The following is a 21,668-nucleotide window of genomic DNA, read 5'->3' as shown; positions in this document are numbered from 1 at the left end:
AAAATTGTCTATTAGCTAGAATTTTTGACACTTTAGCTTATAAATAGGTTTGTATTTTTTCTAATATTCCAAGAAGTATATTATTTTGTCTCAGAGGAAAGTAATCCTAACTGATAGGTATATGGAAAATACACCACTTGATCAGAAGATTTGTTTCTTTCTTATGCACGTTGGATGAAAAAAAATATTTCCACTCTGAATGAAATGCCACTAATGATCCAGCCAGTGCTTTTCCTAGTCTGGATAGTTCCCTAAAACACTTGCAGTTACACTTATTTTCCTGGCATTTAACTTTAAAAAGTATGCTGGCACCAGCATACAGTGATTCTTTGACAAAATAAATTGTTCTCTTCGTGAGTCATACAGGCTGAAATATAAAACAATAAATCTCAGTGAAAAAAAGATATGGCTACTGTAACAGTGAAGCTTGGTCACTATCATTAAGTCTGTGTGCAAACAACATGCTTGAGAAATGCAATAAAGAATTTTGTTGACTAGGATATTATTCATAGATGGAGTTTATTATAGGATCCAGAGCTATTCTTGATACAAATTTGGGCAGAAAGTGAGAATAAAAGACTTGCCCTTTAAAATAATTCCTTACTAGGTGACTTATTTGTTTTATATATAGATTTCTTATGGTAGAGATTTTTGAGTGTCATTATCCAGTAATAGTTAAGTGTGAAGTGATTAATCAAAATGGCAAATGATACATATAGCACTCTGTAAGTGTGATGAGTATTAGTTTAGTCAAGTCCTTCTATATATTTTAAAATGCATTCAAATGCCTCTTATCATAAATATATTAATTATCTCAGAGATAGAAACATACGCACAAAGCCATCACAACTGGGATTCACAATTCATTCAGGAAGAATTTTGGTTATTCCTTTCAACAAAGATGCCACAGCAATTTCCTCTAGCATACCTACCAAATATTTCATAAGTTTTAAAGAGATTATTTAAACTTTCACTGAAGAATTTAAAGATCATTTATTTAGTAATTAGATAAAAGTTATCAAATTTTGGTAGATTTCAAGCAGGAGATGATCAGTGCTGCCCATTACCTCCAGCTTAGGAAAAGGGCACTGATTGAAGCAGGATCAGCTCCACATCTGTATCATTACTTAGGAATATTCTCCTTAGATATGATAAACTCATAACTGCCCAGAGTCAGAGCCTGGAAGGAAAAAAATGCCTTGCCTTAATGTCACTCTAAAATTTGCCAGGGATTTTTTTTCTTGTTATTTCAGATTTTCCAGTAAATATTTTGACCTTTCTGCAGATGAAATAAAAAGCACCATGCTGGAGATTTTCTTCAGCTAATATTAAAAATAAAACCTTCTGACATACCACCTGATTCGGCATACAAACTTTTGTATTTTTGACTCTTAAATAAATGTGAGTTTACAGTGCAAGAGGACAGAATAATTTCCAAATCCTTTAGCTAAAGCAGAATGATAAGCATCAGAAGTGGGCTGCATGGGCACATTCCATTCTGACTGCTTGTTTTATGGAGAGTACTTACGATGTGAATATAATGTGTAGTTTTTTTTTCGTAGCTTTAGTTAGTCTTGATGTGTGATATCTAATCTCAATGAAAATGCTACTTACTCTTCATGAGGTGAGGATGGGCAGAGAAATCATCTTCAAAATGCCGTTTATGGCAATTCAATGAGCCTTTCAACTCAACTAAGATCTATTTTAGTAGGTAATTTTAAAATCAGAATGAGAAGTACCTTATTATGGTTACTAGTTAAGGTTATCGACTCTAGAGCCAAACTCTCAGGTTCAGAAACAAGCACTACCACTTACTTGGTGGATGACTTTAGGAACATTACTTTTTTTTTTTTTTAGCTTTAAGTTCTTCATTTGTGTGTGTGTGTGTATATATGTGTGTATATATGTGTATATATATAAAATTATATATATTATTCATTTATATATAAAAATATATAATATATATGTAAACATATATTTAAATATATATTATATATTTATATATTCTTCATTTATATATTCCCATTTATAAAATGGGAATATTGCTAGCCTCTATCCAATGATATTTCTAAAGTTTATGTGAGTTACATTGGGATATGGATATCTTCTACCCATGGGGTTCTTAGGTTAATTAAATGAATTGCTTGTAAATCACTTTTATATCACCAATTAGCATGAGTAACACCAAATCAAGAATCACTAAATGAATGAAATAATGATATAATGATAAATGAAATAATGAAATAATGATAAATATTTTGAAAAACAATCAATTTTATATTCTTAGTGGAAAGTAACTAAATTCGACCTCATTCATGATGTGTATCATCAATAAACCTTATGCAAAAGTTGTTGACTATTAAAGCAAATGGAAGAGATCAAATACAATTATACTTATACAAAAATACCTTGTATTTTTGTACAAAAGTTAGAGTGTTAACATATTAAGTACTATGATAGACTCAAGCAGAGGATACTAGATATACACAGAGTCGGACCATTTAAATGTCATTTCCTCTAGGGACCCTTCCCTGTTTAGAAACATGATGTGATTATTAAAGAAGGAACAGAGAGGTTCAAGTGTGGATAACACAGTGGCTGTGAGACTAACAGAGATTTGGAAATTCATAGAGGTTTCTATTAATCTCTGAATTAATCTGTATGAAAGCTATAATAATAATACTTTCTCCATGATGATTTTTTTCCTCATTATAACATATATTCACACCCATATCCAAATCTACACAGGCTTCAATTTGCTTATCTCTGGATTTCCACAAGTACCTATTGGGTCTCTTTTCCCCTTCTAGAAGCTGCCTGTAACTACCTACTGTATTGTTTCTACTGGTGAGATAAAGCTACCAAGACATTCCCCTTTTCCCCAACTTTTAAATACAACTTAGCTGTTCAGTAAGTACAACTTACCTACTTTCATCTCTCCAGATTGGCAGCTGCCTATTTAGACAATTGAAATAGCTAACAGAGCATCCATTACCCACATAGATAAGTTTAACAATTTTATAGGAAGTTTCTGGATATGAAATTCTTTGGAATAGAGTACAACAAACTAATTTTTTAGACTCTTAAAATGATTTCTGCTTGGTGTCTACCCACACTATGCTATCAGCTCTCCTAGAGTCAGATATGATATAGTATTTATTTTTTGCTTTAAAAAGTACATATTTCACATGGTAAAAAACTTGTTTATGAACATAAATTCAACAGACTTACATTTGTATATGTGTATAGGCATACACACACACACAACACAAATGTGTACTTAGATCACCGTATGGAATTGAAGTTTGACAAATAGCACAGATGGGCTGGGCATGGTGGCTCACACCTGTAATTCCAGCTACTCGGGAGGCTGAGGTGGGAGAATAGCTTGAACCTGGGAGGCGGAGGTTGCAGTGAGCCAAGATCACATCATTGCACTCCAGCAAACAAAAAAGATAAATAGCACATATGGAAGCTAATCAAAAGCTAAGGATGGTGATGAGCCTATATAAAGAATTCTATTCGAGTTTATTTTTTTAAGTGGAACTCTGTTAGAGTCAGTATAATTTTATTAGGGTTTCTTAAAGGATTTTTCAAAATTTCAATAGAATTTTGTATTGGTTGAATTATACTGCTATTTTAGTAGTCAACCAACATTAAATGGGAATAAGACTGAATGTTTCGTTTATTTATTTAGTTAGTTAGTTAGTTATTTTATTGAGACAGAGTCTCACTCTGTCACTGGGGCTGGAGTGCCATGGCACAATCACGAGTCACTACAACCTTGTTCTAGGCTTAGGTGATCCTCCCACCTCAGCCTCCTGATTAGCTGGGACTACAGGCTTGTGCCACTACACCAGGCTAATTTTTGGCATTTTTACTACAAATAGGTTTTTAACAGTTGCCCAGGCTGGTCTTGAACTCCTTTGCTCAAGTGATCCATGCCCCTCTGTCTCCCAAAGTGCGGGATTACAGGCTTGAGCCACCACGCCTCACCAATTGAGTGTTTTAAAGAGAAGAATGATGATGTCTAAATTCTACCCTCTGATACAAAGTCAAAATTGAAATAATTTAGTTACTTTAAAAATTAGAATGTATTTGATTTTTTGAAGTCAGAATTAACATCTGTCTTAGTTTTAAGCTTTTATTTTGTTTTGTTTCATATTCTCTTAAGATTCTATTTGTTTTAATGCAGCTGAAAAATTATTTAGCATTTATGTTCAAACAAGATTATTTAGTATTATCACACATTTCTGCTTTTGATAATAAAATGATAAGTATCTGATAGCATTATTTTTTAAACAATAAAAACTTAAAAGATAGGACGGGATACTGAATTAGAGTTTATTTCTTTAATGCTACATTTAAGTTATCTGTAGACAAGGGTGATATGGGTAGCATTCCATAATGATTAAAAAGGTTTAAACAAAGCATTTGGTTTTCACCAGATTAAATATTATTCCACAATTTCGTCTTTTAAATAAAGTGTAGGATTTGCAGTTTCTTTAAATTTCAATGAACTAGAGTTTTGAAATGCAGATCAAAGCAAATATTCCAGAAAGCATAATACTGCAGGGGAAAATGTTTGCTTGTGTATTCTAGACACTTAAGAATGTATCATCCCTGTTTTCCTTTTCACTTTATTACTTATGAATTATGTATTTCCCTGGGGGTGTTCAATTTACAATATCCGAAAGAGAAAAATAGAAAATATGTATAGTTAGAATAACATTTTTATATGCAGAGTTGATGTTTTTGATCTGTTTCAGGTTCAGAGGGTTATTTATAACTGCTCTCAATATCATACCAATTTCTATTTCCAGCTGATGAAAATAAAAACTGATTTTATTTGGCAAATTCATCTTTAGATGTAGTTTGTAATGTTATGAGAGATTATTAGCTTAGAGAAATTAGTACTCATTATCTCTAACTTCTTCATGAATAATATTTATGGAAAGGATTTTTAATGCATTCAAAACACAAATAATGTCTAATATATTTCATTAAGCCTGAGCAATTAGAATCACTAGTAGTTCTTTTTTTGCCATTTTAGTTTTTTCTATTAGAATGGGATGAAAAAGTTGATAGGTATTTATCTGTAGCTTATCTAAAACTAATGATAATAATTCAAATTTGTATTATGCTTCACTGTTTATACAGTTTTTACTGTGGCGAGCAAAGCGCCAGATAATGGGGAGATCACTATTACTCAAAAATGAATTTGCTAGTTTCCTTGTGATCTTTTTGTCTGAGATTTAACAGGGCGGGATGATTGTTTATTCTTATATAAAAGAGAATGTAACTAAACTCATATAAATTTGACTCTGAGGATTAGTATTTTTCTCCTTATTAGAAGATTATTATTAAGTATATCCACACTTAAAACTGCATATGCTTGTTTGAAAATAACTTTTGTCTGTTGTTAATTGAATAATATAGGGAAATTGTCCATTTTAATACTTAGAGAATTAACTGAATTTGAAAACATAAATATATCTAATAATAGTCCAAAATACCATTGTTACACAAGCGCTAATTTATATTAACACTATTCTTGCTCTTTCCTGATGTTCACAGTTTCAGTTTGAGAAGCAGGCTTCAGAAACAAAGGAATAGGGAGGCCCATCCTGATTCATGTAGCAACTCTATGACATAGACAGGACTTGTAGTCCCCAGCTTGTAGATGAGAAAACTGAAGCTCTATTTGTCCAATTAATTTAAGTAGCTAAGAAGAGAGTTTGGTTTCTATGCCAGACCTATCCTATTCTGAACCTATACTTTTCCTAGTGCATCACACTGCTTGGATCAGATCCATAGTTCTTAATGCTTTAAATTCACAAAAATTATGGACCAGGATATAATGTGCTTTTTTACACTGAAGAAATAGAGTGTTTCCAGATAGAGGAAAATATTACTCATGGTAGCCTTGTAGAAGATACAGTAGTGGTGACCCATGATGTACGTTGGTAAAAAGTTAAAACAATTTGCTGTCATAGAGCCATGATGAAAATTATTACTGAAATTATAATCGAGAAAATTCAATTCTATCAAAACAATTCTAATTCATAGAGAAACCGTATGAACAGTTTGCTTTTGTTGCTGGGTGCCTTACTTGTGGCAAGCAGTAGTGACATATTTAGGTTATCGTGGCCCTAATTTCACGAGTCACAAATAAATCGTTTTTTTAGCCTCAGTTTCACTTCCAACAGCATCTGTTGCCTGCGTAGTTTCACTTGTATACTTTCACAACAAGGACTGTATTTTGTGTTGTCTTCAAAATTGTAGTACAACAATTTGGTTTGTTAGTGTGGTGTGTTTTTTTGTTTTGTTTACTTTTTCTAGCAACAGGCTGTTCTCTGTCATCCATGCTGGAGTGCAGTGGTGTGATCATAGCTCACTGAAGACTCAAACTCATGGGTTCAAGTGACCCTCCTGCCTTAGCCTCTCAATTAGCTAGGACAGCAGGTGTACACCACTAATTCTAGTTTTTGCTTTTTTTTTGGAGACAAAATGTCTCGCTATGTTACCCAGGCTGGTTGCAAACTCCTAGGTTCAAGCGATCCTCCCACCTCAGGCTCTCAAACTGCTAGGATTACAGGTGTGAGCGATTGTGCCTGGGCTAGAGTACAACAATTTGTAGATAATGCAGTTTGTTCGAAAGTCATCAGTATGAAGATTTTTTTGGTTGGGAGGCAGGACAGAGTTAGTTGCTAAAGTCATGCCATAATTTTCATAGAAATATAAGTCAAAAAGATAAATGTCTTAGTCTGGGACTATTAAAAAAGTTAAATTATTGAAATAGAAGTATATTTATATAAAAAATAAATTTCTTTATTAATTTCATAAATCATTTAGATATGAGTTACAATTTAGAAATTGCAACTGAAAGTACCATCTTGATGTAGTTTGTAACGTTGTATAGTTTAACTTAGAGAAATTAATAGTTATGGTCTCTAACTTCTTCATGAGTAATATACATGCAATATTTTATTGGAATTATTAAGTGTTCTTAGTATATGTCTCTCTCCAGTAATCACAGTGAAAGACATCTAATTTCAAGAGAACAAAGAATAAGAATTGAGATCAGAATTCAGAAAATTGGCCATGGCCTAGAAGAATTACAGAGTTCCATGTTTTAATTTAGTATATATAGGAATTATCTTCTTATTCTATAGAATATTAGGCAACCATTCTAACATATACAAATAGAGGTTATTACTTAAATACAAACCAAACAGTGTATTAAAATTTTGTCTAATTTTTTTCCTGTGGTTATCAAAGATCTATTGACGGTCAAAAGCTTATTGAGTTTTCAAAAATTGTACTAAAAATATTATAACCTTTTAAATTTGTGTAACATAAAAATGTTTGACTGGATATATAATTTGGAAATACCTTCTGAAACTAGTGTACTTAAAAACTGACACTTTCTTCTTAACTGAAAACCCATATAACCATGTTCTATTTCTAACTTCACATTCATTTAATCAAAATTATCAATATTATGGTTACAAATTAAACCATAGCATTTTAAATATGTAAATTTACTTAGAAGCCTTAAAAATAAAGCAACATTAATCATTATTATTTTCAACTCCGTCTTTTCAAAACCAAACTAGGTCTGTGACTAATCATAGGATTCTTTAATTCATACCTATTCTATTTTATTTTTTATTTATTTATTTATTTTTATTATTTAGGGACCTCCTGGCTTACCTGGTCTCAAAGGTGACCCTGGCTCCAAGGGTGAAAAGGTGAGAATGAAAGAATGTGTTATTGATAAAAGAATATGCTTTTATATACTAATAGCCTTGCTTTTGCAGATTAAAATCATTCAAAAAGAAAATGTCAACCAATATCTTCATCATTCTAACCCTGAAAAAAGCTTCAATCCTTAGTTTCCCAGATGTATTTAGAGGGGAGAAAATATGCAAATAGTGAAAAATGTGACAGAATTCAGTGCTATATCTTCTCAAGTTTCCATTATAGCAACCATATGGAGAAAGCATATGGTTATACTAAAATAACTATTCAGAAAATAAACAGGCTGAATAACAAAATATCTATTTTTATGTTTTTAAATGTGAAAATAAAAATTTTAAACTAGAAATATCTTTCAAATACTAATTTGCTCTCCTATAATTTATGCTGAGTTGCACCAAGTACTTAGAGAAATGAGCCTGTTTAAAAATGGTATTATTATTGTTTGGATTATTTTTAAATCTTCAAATGCCTTTTAAAGACTGCAGAGTCTCTGAAGAATAGAAATTATTTCATATTAAATGAGATACTTATTAAAATAATGAGTTTTCTGTTATTTATTCAACTAATATTATAGATGGTCATTATTGGTTGAGAGATTCCTCAAATGGAGTACTTAAAATGATATTTTTAGAAAGCATTTTGTTTTGTATTATTTCCAATGCTTAATAAAGCCCTCACTTAAAGTAAGCAGTAAAAGATCCAGTTAGGTGATGAGGAGATTTTTAACTGTATATTTCATTCAGAAGGGTTATTTAATGTTGTTTTATCAGCATTGTTCATTTTTATGCTTTAGAAATTTAATGTGCAAATATTTTATAACTAAAATTTTATGAAGATAGTAATGCACATGTTATAACTTTTTTCTCTGCCTTTCAAAGGGACATCCTGGTTTAATTGGCCTGATTGGTCCTCCAGGAGAACAAGGGGAAAAAGGTGACCGAGGGCTCCCTGGAACTCAAGGATCTCCAGGAGCAAAAGGGGATGGGGTGAGTAAAAATACAGGTTATTTTTTCTACTCATTTCCAATAATATACACACACACAGACACACACACACACACACACACACACAGTCCTTTAAGTATGATCAAAGAAAGAATTTAGAGTGTCTTAATTCTAATTTGTTTAAGTCAGTAATGTTCTTAAAAAGATATTTGTATTCAGCCCTAGGGCAAATAAATTTTACAATATTTAAGTTAGAAACCATAAAAATTACAGTTGAGTATTATTTAAACCAACATGTAATAAATTCCCATCACCTGTAAATCATATTCTGAGGGATAAAGGAATATACACATATACACACATAGATTTAAAAGAAAAACCTCATTGATATTGTAGCAACATAGGAAAAATTCCGATTATTTTGCACAAGTTAATTTTTAGATTCACCATGGAAAAATGTTTAAGCCATTCATAAATATTTTTGCATACTCTAAATTTTACAGTGTATGCTGTTATGAAAATGTTAAAACGTTATGAAAACATGAAAATGAAATAGCTGAGGAAATCCCTTTACATTGGCTGATTCTCTCTCTAGGGAATTCCTGGTCCTGCTGGTCCATTAGGTCCACCTGGTCCTCCAGGCTTGCCAGTAAGTACAAGACAAAATAACCTTATAAGGTAGGGTTAAGTTACAAATATAACAAAGAGACACAAATGCTCCAGATTTTTATCTGTGCTTTTGCCTTTGCATTTTCTAGGGTCCTCAAGGCCCAAAGGGTAACAAAGGCTCTACTGTAAGTACTTTTCCCTTTGACAATTTAATTTTTGATTGAAACCTATTTAATTGCCTCTTCTTTATTTATGTCTTCTCTCTTCTTTCTAACAGGGACCCGCTGGCCAGAAAGGTGACAGTGGTCTTCCAGGGCCTCCTGGGCCTCCGGTAAGTACATGTTAACAAGAGTGATATTCTGATAATTCGCATCTGGAAGCTGCCAATGATTTCTCTGAATTTATAAGATAGAAAAAAAGCACATTCTGTCAAAAGTGCTGATTTTATAGGAAACATTATATCATTTACATAATCAAGTCTACATGCCAAGACTTAAATTTTAATTGATTTCACTGTTCAAATATAAATACCCTAATTATATACTATAGCCTTGTTTTTATTAATTTTTCAAGAGATCCATATACTATTTTGTCACATTACTGAAACCAACTTATTTTATGCCATAAAGATACATTTATGCTTGACTCTAGGAATAATGACAAAAATTCAGATGCTTCACATTTTTTCCTAGTGCATTTATAAGGATACTAATAAAAGCAATAGTAATAGCTACCACTTATTAATACTAAAATGTTCTAGGCTTCACATAACTAATTGAATGGTAGAATTAAAATATAGATCCATGTGAAAGAAATGTTATTCTTCTTTCTTGAGCTAAAATCTTTCCAACTATATGTATACTAGTTTGCTAGGGCTACCATAGCAAAGTACCACAGAGTCGGTGGCTCAAACAACAGAAATGTATTGTCTCCCAGTGTTGGAAGCTAGAAGTCCTAGATCAAGGTGTCAACAGTGTTGGTTCCTTCTGAGGTCCATGGCAGAAAGATCTGTTCTGCACTTCTCTTCTTGGCTTGTGGTGGCTGTCTTTTCCCTGTCTCTTCACATTATCTTCCCTCTTTGGGTGTATCTGTGTTTAAACTTCTCCTTTTTATAAGAATATCGCTTACATTGGATTAGGGCCCACTCTAGTGACATTATGGTAGCTAATTATATTTTCAGTGACTGTATTTCCAAATGGGATTACATTCTGAGATACTGAGAATTAGGACTTCAACATTACAAATTGTCGTGGGATCCAATTCAACCCATGACAATATGATAACTATTTGCTATAGCTCTGCTCGCAATGTGAATTCAAGTCTGGTTGCATTTATTTTAAGTTTGTACATTTATAATGATTTAAGTCACACGTATTTGAAGCAAACTAATGTGTACATATTTTTTAAAGTTTAATGTTTTATAATATAAATTATCAAATATAATAGTTAAGAGCGCAATAGCTTTAAAGTGCTGTTCTAATCCTCAGAGACTTTACAATCTAGTTGTAGAGTTAGGGCATATAAATGATGACTAATTAATAAACAAGAGACTAACATATATAACATATCTACACAAATCTGTGCTATATTATTGTGTACATAAAGGGCGAGAAGTCATCTAACTTATTCACCTACCTCAGTATTTCCACCAAGTTCATCATAGAAGAATCTATGACATTTATATATTTATAAACTTATCCTATAGCATAAATTTTGTAGCTACTGAAAAGTTAAACCAACTTTAATTTCTTATAACAAAAACATAACCAGTATTAATTAATATCTGCAGAATATTCCACCTTATGAAACAATTGCACTCATATTTTCTTCTTCACAGGGTCCACCTGGAGAAGTCATTCAGCCTTTACCAATCTTGTCCTCCAAAAAAACGAGAAGACATACTGAAGGCATGCAAGCAGATGCAGATGATAATATTCTTGATTACTCAGATGGAATGGAAGAAATATTTGGTTCCCTCAATTCCCTGAAACAAGACATCGAGCATATGAAATTTCCTATGGGTACTCAGACCAATCCAGCCCGAACTTGTAAAGACCTGCAACTCAGCCATCCTGACTTCCCAGATGGTATGTTAATAATACATGACAAAGCAAATGTACCGAGCCTCTGAGTTTCTGAGGTGCATTGTCAGCTCGTTTATTCTAGTTAAATGTTTAATACAGTCTCTAAATAAAACGAAACAGTTAATTCTCTTCTAGACAGAAAAAAATCATTTATACTGTATAAATCAAGAGTTGCTTTGGAAAATCCTTGTCTGTTAAATAAGGTTTTATTAAACTATGACAAGATCATTGTTGGATGTTTAGAGCTAACACAAATGTACTTTGCTTGTAATAACTATCACAGAATAGATATTGTGTATACACACATGTGTATATTGTAATATGATTACTAACTTCATGTTAATGTAAATACTTACATTAATATGATTAGTATTTTAGATTAGTATGAATAATATGGATATATGTAAATAGCATAACTGATGTACATTTGATCTATCGGTTTAGCAATGATTTGGTACACCGAATATTTAAGAATTTGGATAGCTTGGAGCAAAAATGTATCTTTAACTCATCCACAGATATTCCAAACAACTGTGAATTCTTACTCACTAATAACAATTAGGATAATTTATCATACCAACTCTTTGACAAAACCTTTATATACCTATTGGTCAGAGAAAGAAAGAGTTTCAGGTATGTTAAGTTAGTTGACTAAACTTATACAATTATTAAAGTAGCAAGGGGCAGATCTTCATCTGATTTTTAAATTTCCCACTTTATGTTGAACTATTTTGTCTCCCCTTTACTCAGCAGAAAATATCGTTTTGCACTACCAGTCATATAATGACAGTTATAACTGTGATCTAAGTAACTCAATGCAGATAGAAAAATTCAGTGTAGTTCAAAAACAGCCGGCATAAAAAAGGATGTCACAAAAATCTTCTAATCTTAAGCACACCTGTTAAAGGTAAAACACAGGTAATTATTAGTATTCCTATACAAACTGGTATCTGACATCTTCATGTTTATAATATGTTTATCTGAAAAAGATACATTTAGTTTAGTGATTTATAAGGAGATTTACTTTTAACTGGTATTATTTAAGCAAAGGATTTAGATGATTTAGATAATTCAATGTTATATACTCCTAAAAACCATATAAGAAATATCAAAGATTTACAGTGGTTATCTCTACTTGGTAAAATCTTAGATGATTTTTTATTTCCTTGTATTTTTTTTCCTGAGAATTCTAATTTGTTTCAGACATGAGTATATTAATGGTGTAATCTGAAAAAATGTAGATGTTTTTGTTAAAAAACATATTAAAGCTATGTGACTGTTAGAATACTTTTCCTGTTTATATACAAGTAGTAGCAGAAGATAAAGCAGGTTGATACTGCATTTTTTAGAGTTCCAGCACCAAGATAAGCAATTTGAGCTTTTAAAACATTAAAAGTTCATAGCCAGTGGACTTATGTAATTCAAATATTTAAAATGAAGTGGCAGGATGAAAAACAGTTGGAAGTATAAGGTAGAAATAATTTGATTCCTTTCCTTCTCAGTATAAAGGTCAAAGCTGCCACCCCTATATAAGAAAAAAAGAGGTTAACAAGAGAAAAGTATTAAAAATGTATTTGATTATAGTTTAACATGACGTAGGAGTCTTCAGATTCAAGCTGCAAAGATACAGAGGAAGCTGTCTGATTTTATGCTTAGGTTCGATAAGGCAGGGACAGCTGTGTAGAAATGCAATATAATATTGGATAAAAAAAGGGTATGAGCTAATGGTACTAATCTGAGTAGGGAAACCTAGTAAGGCCTTCTGTTCAGATTCTCCCTGGCCTCTGTATTGTAGCATTTCATCCTCCCAAGTACAGGGTAGAACCCCTCTGGAATAAAGGTTTTAATTACTTTACGGCCAACTGTTACATAGAAAGGTGGGTGAAGGTTATGTCAGCAGTGGCAAATCCATATGCCATACTAAGGGTTGTAGGAGTGAAAGTTTATTAGAAAGTTTTAGAACAGGAATGAAAGAAAGTGCACTTGGAAGAGGGTCAAGCGGTCGTCTTGAGGGATTCAAGTGTGTGGTTTGACCTTTGACTTGGGGTTTTCTCTATTGGTATGTTTCTGAGGTTTGCATCTCTTCACCCCTGATTTTCCCTTGGGGTGCGCTGTCTGCAAGGGCAGGGGGCTGTCAGTACTTTGGAGGGGCCACACACACCTTGTGTTCACTGGAGTTGTGCGCATGCTCACTTGAGGCATTTTTCCCTTACCTGTTGAGTGTTCCCAGAGGAAGGTTATCTACCAGTCAAACTCCAACCATTTGCGTCTTAGTGTGCATGCTTGAGCCCACTAGCCCACCTCCTGAGATCATATAAAGAAGCTGCTGGTCACTAGTTTCAGGTGTTTTCTATGAGGGAAAGGGAGACGGCCATTCCCTGGCACCAACTGCAACCAATTATTATTTTAGCGAGACAGTTTAACAACCGCCTGGCCTTCATCTGATGGTCGCCTGACATTCCTGGTGGGGTTGGCGGGACTCTCCCTCCCTGTTTATGTCTGACTGACTACCTACTGTAACAGTTAGAGTAATGTGTTTAGGGTTTATAGCTGGCGTTGCAGAAAAGGGGTTCTGGTTTCTATGACCCACTTTGGGGAGGAGGGATTCTAATTTCTATAACTTGCCTCAGGGGAGAATGAGGGATGAGAGACAGGAGGGCAGAGGTCAGAGAAAAACTGCTTCATAGGCTTTCACTTTGGGGTAGCATTTTCTGAGCACCAACAGAGGGAAGCAAAGTAATGTTTACATGTATATCACTTTTCACTCCTAGTAACTCTTGTTAACTAAAACCATATTGTCAGTTATCTAAAGAATAACTTTGCGACTCCCACTATTTTCAATGCTTACTCACGTAACACCAAATGAATGGCGATGATTATTCACATGATAAAATGTGTTCTGCAACACTTCAGCAATAGCATTAATAGCAGGCTGCATTAAAATATATAAAGTAGTTCTTCTTACGACCCCCTTCAAAGAGCGAGTACATTTATTGCAAGAAGTTTTTTTATATATATAAAATAAGGCAGAGGTTTGATCCCTAAGGCTAAGTAGATCCGACATCACCTCCATTGTTACAAATGAATAAACTAGGAAGAAAATATATTGATTATACTACTCAGATTATTTAAGTAGTAAATAATACTTATGAGATTTGGAGTCAAGTATGTCTTATTTCAATATGCATACAATTTATTACACAGGGATAAATGGAATGTTAATATTTGAGGAGATGATATTTAAGCTGAAACCAAAAAGTGATAGGCATGATAAGAATTTTAAAAAGGTATTCCAGGTAGAATATATGGGGCATCTGCAAAGCTTTGAGGCAGACAAGAGAAAGTATCACTTTCTATTAAAAAACATACCCCAATATACCCAAAAGCTTAAAAGGGAAAAGATCTATTAACATGTATTTTTCCTATTTCTCTTTCTAACAAAATTTGATATCTAATGCATTCAACAATGATGTCAATGCATTTTTATATGACATATTTTTTGCTGCCTTCTAGGTGAATATTGGATTGATCCTAACCAAGGTTGCTCAGGAGATTCCTTCAAAGTTTACTGTAATTTCACATCTGGTGGTGAGACTTGCATTTATCCAGACAAAAAATCTGAGGGAGTAAGTACCAATCTGTTTTGGTGGTGAATGTTGACAGTTCCTGCCATGTTTTGCAATATTGAACTAAACAGGAAAATTATACTGTCATATTTTCATTTATCTGCTTTTCTTACAGAATAATTAGAGCACTTCATTTGCATAAACATGAATAAGCACCAAATTGATGCAGAGAGTTAACAAATACTTCTCTTCTTTATTTTTTACCCAGATGTATTCTTTCTGCACCTGCTTGCTCTCAAAAATTCTATGGCTTTCCATGACACAGCACAGCTGAATCTCAAATTTTAGTGCCTGTATAGTGTTCTTCTGCCCAATTACCACATCATAGACCTCACAGCTGCATATTACACCCAAAATATCTAATTTTATAAAGAATTAATCTTTTATATACAACAAAAGTCTTTTCTGCACTTACATATTTTTTAAATATTTAGCTCCTTTAAACAAATTATTTAATTTTTACCTAACAGTATTACCAGTATACTGAGTTCTATCTTCAAAGCTAAATGCAAATCATTAATGTAAAGAAAGTTTATTCACAAGCATAACAATATTCTCCAAACATTTTATCAGTGGGACATTTTGTCTTTATTGGTATTCATGTAATAAATCTCATTCTTCCTAGTAAATGATGTGGACAATAGAGGCATAGAAACTCCTTAATGCAAAACAAGTAGCTTTATGTGTGACTAATGGTTTTGGGAGAAAAATTAAGTTTCTGAGGAAAGAGTGGGTAGTAAGGGCAGGAGAAAAAACAACTTCCATCTCCCAACCCTACTTGGCATGTGATGAAGCACAGTAAAGCTATCATAGCCTCCAGAGAAATGTGGAAAAATAGAAAATGCCGTTTCTTACACAGATAACTCAAGTTCCCTATTGTGAGGACTTATATACCCTTTGCTGTTCTTCACAAAGCGGAATAATAAATGCAGATCTATAAAAGATTCTAAATATTCTAACCAGCAGGGAATGATTCGGGTTGTTTCCAGTCAATGCCTTTCACATAGCATCTCTCCTTAGCTACTGTCTAAGTATTTTCAAACATGTTCCTTGGCTATGGAGTGAAGACGGTACCTGCCTTGCTTGATGACACTGACTGACAGTTGGAGGATTTCCTTTGCAAAGGGTTTCTGAGTGTTCCACCAATGTCCCCTGCAACCCTTAGTATGCCTTTACCAGGTCATCTTTCCCCTTTTCCTTTAGAGCCGATGAAGAGAACAAAAAGGAAATGGCTCAATCTTCACTGCATAGAATTTACAGGATCTATCTCAAATTTTTCTCTTTATCTCATTTTGTATAATCTAATTTGTATCATTTTAAAATGATTTTAAGAACTCCTTATTTTCTCAGTCTTACTAAAAATGAATTATATGTCTATAAAAATGCTGTTTATACTGTAAATTTTCACCTACTTACTAACTTTTCTATTCCTTTACAACAGGTAAGAATTTCATCATGGCCAAAAGAGAAACCAGGAAGTTGGTTTAGTGAGTTTAAGAGGGGAAAACTGGTATGTTATTACCTCAACATGAAATGGTTTTTCACAAACTCAGGAAGTGAAGTTCTAATTATGTATTTCTGGACCTTAAAAGTGAAAGTCTAAATTATGCTAAAGGAGGATTCCCTGTGGTCTCTAGTTTGTTCCACCTAATATCTCTTAGACCACTGTGGTATCTTAAAGCAACCTAACATTTTTGTATAAAAGTAAATGGAAATATGCTAAATTTACTGAAAACAAGGATCAAATCATGCAATTTATTAAGTACCTGAGATAAACATCATAAAAATTGATTATGTTACAAATGTCAGGTATAAGGAATATAATATCTACTTAATATCTTCCTATTATTTCATTTTCTATCTACTTGAAACCTAATTCCTTCTTTGTTCTTCATTTCAGTAAGTTGGAATGTGCAACTTTTCTGATTGTTCTGGCACAAATTTAAAGATTTCTGTACAATTACCAGTTCATTTCAATAATTTTCTAAAGATATTTTAAGATTAGATGTCAAAGTTAAATTCGTATTTAAAAAGTGTTTAAACATATACATGTGTTTAAAGTATTTTATTTAGAATTTATTGAATTTAAAGTGTTTTCCAATTATGCAGATAATTATTCAGTTGTTTAATGTTCTTTGAAAAGCTATTATTTTCCATTTATGACTATATAGTTATTATTTCTATACAAACTCATGCATATTAACCACTTTCATTGACTCTCTCCACTGTAGTTATAATTATCTATTATAGTCTTCCAGTTGCATATTAAACATCCATATTACATTATTATCTTTGTATAAGTTTAAAAATATATACAGATAGAACTCTATCTGTGTGGATTAAATTTTCCCAGTAGATATTTTTTCTTCAACCCCACAAAAATACTCATCATCTGATGTGCTATTCAGTAAGAACTAAGTAAATCTGTTTTAAGGAAGAAAGTAACAGATAACTGCCTTTACATTAACCTCATCTATAATCTAAGTGAACATCTTAACTTTTTTTTTTCAAATTTAAGTGTATATGTTTCAGCTGAACTCAGATATTTTAATTATCAAAACTAAGACAATTTATAAAGATGATATGAGATAGTTGTTAATAATTTACAACTGAGACTATTTTACTGCTATAATTACAGAATAAGTATTGACTCAACAAGTATTAACTTGTTTTGTCTTGCACATTATGCTTGGTGCTAGCAATACAATGTTGAGTACAAACATCATCTAAAAATAGACAAACAGGCATTTCTGAAAATATTAATAACCTTTGAGAACTATTGCCCCAAAAATGAAAAGTGCAAGAACATGTTTACAGATTTGGATAAAGCTGATACATTTTGAAATGTTTGAAAGGAATAGTCAAAAACAAACATCATAAAACCAGATAATCTTCGCATTACTCTGAGATTCCTTGGTTTTCATTGTTTCATTATTTTACCAATTTGTTTTTCAAAAAGATGCACAAATATACTGAAACATTTCTTGGAAACTAAAGCATTTTTTATAGAGTTGACTGTTTAGGAAACTAAGACATAGAGATAACATGATTGTTTCAAAGGTAAGCAGCGGCTACAGTAACTTAGGTGGGATACAATTCACAAAATCCTGTCTCTGGGTCTTCTGACCCTCAATGTACACTTTTTTCAATTAGGTTAACATGGGACTTTTGATTCATCTACATGCTTCTGGCATCACAGTTCACTGTCGACGATGATGTTATTCTTGGTAGCATAAAGGAGGAAAAGAGTCATTAGGTGCCTTTTTATTCCTTTATTCCTAGCTTTCATATTTAGATGTTGAAGGAAATTCCATCAATATGGTGCAAATGACATTCCTGAAACTTCTGACTGCCTCTGCTCGGCAAAATTTCACTTACCACTGTCATCAGTCAGCAGCCTGGTATGATGTGTCATCAGGAAGTTATGACAAAGCCCTTCGGTTCCTGGGATCGAATGATGAGGAGATGTCCTATGACAATAACCCTTTCATCAAAGCACTGTATGATGGCTGTGCGGTGAGTATAAGTTCTGCTTGTCTGCCTTCACAGAGATGAGAGGCAATATGTCACCGTTTCAATTGGTCCTAAGCCAGATTTTTCTCGTGAAATGGATGTCAGTTGTTATTAACATTTGATGCTTAATCCTGACATGTTAAACTATGGTATATGAGAAACCAGTAATCTTAACACACACACAGTTACACTCATAGACACTCTGAAACATTTTTAAAGGCATAATAGAAGGTAATCTTGGATTATGTTATTTTATTAATCCTGACATTTGAATCTTATCACAGCCAGTTATTCCTAAAATGAAAAAGAAAATAAAAAACCTTATGTCATTTGCCTCCTTACTGGTGATTTTAAAATGACAGATAAAGGAATCACTATTACACCATTTATAATATCAGTAATTTTTAGCCCTATATTTTTTTATAAGAAACTTGTTAATTTGTACTATATCAGTTTGAGATCCACTATCATTATTGTTATCTCTATCTTATAGAAGTACCTTTTTCACATACATAAGATTTTATGTAAGAAAATAATAAATAGGTGCCCTAAAAAGCTCATTGCTTTAGCCAAATATTGATGACTAAAGAGAAGTCACAATTATAGATAAATAAGTTCATGTTTTCCTCAAAATGAGTGTAGTGCAAGTAGAATAAAGAAGAGAGAATAAAGCAAATGAATGGAGAAAGAGTTGGGAAAAGCTTCTCCAATATAGTTTATTGTTAAATATTCATAAAATTAACATATCGCAGAAGAAATTTTTTGACTTTTGATTTTCTGCATTATAGTTCTGAACCTGTATTCAAATTTTTCTGTAACAGAATTTGACCATGTATATCTTAACTATAATGGTAAAGATGTATTATTTATACAGGAGGGGCTGGATATTGTGGCTTACCCCTGTAATCCCAGAACTTTGGGAGGCCGTGGTGGGCAGATCACCTGAGGTCAGGAGTTCAAGACCAGCCTGGGCAACATAGTGAAACCTCATCTACTAAAAGTACAAAAATTAGCCAGGCATGGTGGCACATGCCTGTAGACCCAGCTACTTGGGAGACTGAGGCAGAAGAATGGCTCAAACCTGGGAGTCAGAGGTTGCAGTGAGCTGAGATTGCACCACTCCACTCCAGCCTGAGCAACAGAGCAAGACTCCATCTCAAAAAAGAAAAAGAAAAAAAATATATATATATATATATATATATATATATATGAGGATTCAATACCAACATCAATTTTCATATTGTGTTTATTAACTCAAGATTCTTTTTAACTATGAAATATATAGCTCTATCATAGTTAAGTAATTATAGCTAAATATTAAATGTAGTAATCAATGTTCAAAATTTAGAACTATTTCAGTAATAAGAATTATTATATAGATAATAGAAAATTTGTTTTTCTATTCTCTTCTCTCTCAGCTTCTTACCTCCACTAGAAGCCTAAGAAAAATTAAGATGCACTTAAAAATATTAAATGATTGTGTAACTTTTTATTTCTGCTTTATTTTACAGTCCAGAAAAGGCTATGAAAAGACTGTCATTGAAATCAATACACCAAAAATTGATCAAGTACCTATTGTTGATGTCATGATCAATGACTTCGGTGATCAGAATCAGAAGTTCGGATTTGAAGTTGGTGCCGTTTGTTTTCTTGGCTAAGATTAGGACAAAGAACACATGAAATCAACAGAAAATATACCTTGGTGCCACCAACCCATTTTGTGCCACATGCAAGTTTTGAATAAGGATGGTATAGAAAACAACTTGCTACATATGCAGGTACCATTTAGGAGATACCGATGCCCTTGTGGGGGCAGAATCACATGACAAAAGCTTTGAAAATCATAAAGATATAAGTTAGTGTGGCTAAGATGGAAACAGGGCTGATTCTTGATTCCCAATTCTCATCTCTCCTTTTCCTATCTGAATTTCTTTGGTGCTGTAGAAAACAAAAAGAGAAAAATATATATTCATAAAAAATATGGTGCTCATTCTCATCCATCCAGGATGTGCTAAAACAGTGTGTTTAATAAATTGTAATTATTTTGTGTACAGTTCTATACTGTTACCTGTGTCCATTTCCAAAACTTGCACATGTCCCGGAATTCCATCTGACTCTAATTTTATGAGAATTGCAGAACTCTGATGGCAATAAATATATGTATTATGAAAAAATAAAGTTGTAATTTCTGATGACTCTAAGCCCCTCTCTTTGGTTAATAATAAAATGCCTTTGTATATATTGATGTTGAAGAGTTCAATTATTTGATGTCGCCAACAAAATTCTCAGAGGGCAAAAATCTGGAAGACTTTTGGAAGCACACTCCGATCAGCTCTTCTCTGCCGACAGTCATTTTGCTGAATCTCAGCCAAAAATATTACGCATTTTGATGCTTTATTCAAGGCTATACCTCAAACTTGTTCTTCTCAGAATCCAGGATTTCACAGGATACTTGTATATATGGAAAACAAGCAAGTTTATACTTTTGGACAGGGAAATATGTGTAAGAAAGTATATTAACAAATCAATGCTTCCGTCAAGCAAACGATCATATGTATAATTTTTTTCTACCTTATCTCATCTCATTGTTTTCAGTGTGCTTCAATAATGCAGGTTAATATTAAAGATGGAAATTAAGCAATTATTTATGAATTTGTGCAATGTTAGATTTTCTTATCAATCAAGTTCTCGAATTTGATTCTAAGTTGCATATTATAACAGTCTCGAAAATTATTTTACTTGCCCGACAAATATTACTTTTTTCCTTTCAAGATAATTTTATAAATAATTTGACCTACCTAATTCTAAGTAAATAACATATGGTGGACTGTTATTAAGAGTATTTGTTTTAAGTCATACTTATTCAGGAAAATCTAAACCTTTTTTCCCACTAAGGTATTTACTTTAAGGTAGCTTGAAATAGCAATACAATTTAAAAATTAAAAACTGAATTTTGTATCTATTTTAAGTAATATATGTAAGACTTGAAAATAAATGTTTTATTATTTCTTATATAAAGTGTTAAATTAATTGATACCAGATTTCACTGGAACAGTTTCAACTGATAATTTATCACAAAAGAACATACCTGTAATATTGAAATTAAAACGTGAAATTTGTCATAAAGA

General features: G+C 32.5%; 1 protein-coding gene across 2 annotated transcripts in view; it reads left to right on the top strand.

The window, feature by feature from the left end:
• Nucleotides 1-20,785, top strand: part of COL11A1 (collagen type XI alpha 1 chain) — a 219,223-nt gene extending 198,438 nt beyond the window's left edge. For both annotated transcript variants that reach the window (XM_050778638.1, XM_050778648.1), the window contains 10 exons: nt 7,701-7,754; nt 8,643-8,750; nt 9,304-9,357; nt 9,467-9,502; nt 9,595-9,648; nt 11,155-11,404; nt 14,915-15,027; nt 16,469-16,537; nt 18,310-18,543; nt 20,052-20,785. In XM_050778638.1, coding sequence (XP_050634595.1) covers nt 7,701-7,754; nt 8,643-8,750; nt 9,304-9,357; nt 9,467-9,502; nt 9,595-9,648; nt 11,155-11,404; nt 14,915-15,027; nt 16,469-16,537; nt 18,310-18,543; nt 20,052-20,198 — 1,119 coding nt within the window. In that variant the 3' untranslated portion in view covers nt 20,199-20,785. The remainder of the gene's footprint in view (nt 1-7,700; nt 7,755-8,642; nt 8,751-9,303; nt 9,358-9,466; nt 9,503-9,594; nt 9,649-11,154; nt 11,405-14,914; nt 15,028-16,468; nt 16,538-18,309; nt 18,544-20,051) is intronic.
• The last annotated feature ends 883 nt before the right edge of the window (nt 20,786-21,668 follow it).

The sequence above is a fragment of the Macaca thibetana genome, chromosome 1 (assembly GCF_024542745.1).
Source record: "Macaca thibetana thibetana isolate TM-01 chromosome 1, ASM2454274v1, whole genome shotgun sequence".
In the NCBI taxonomy this organism is placed as follows: domain Eukaryota; kingdom Metazoa; phylum Chordata; class Mammalia; order Primates; family Cercopithecidae; genus Macaca; species Macaca thibetana.
Note: the sequence above shows the minus strand (reverse complement) of the source record. Positions and strands in the feature narration are given on the sequence as shown.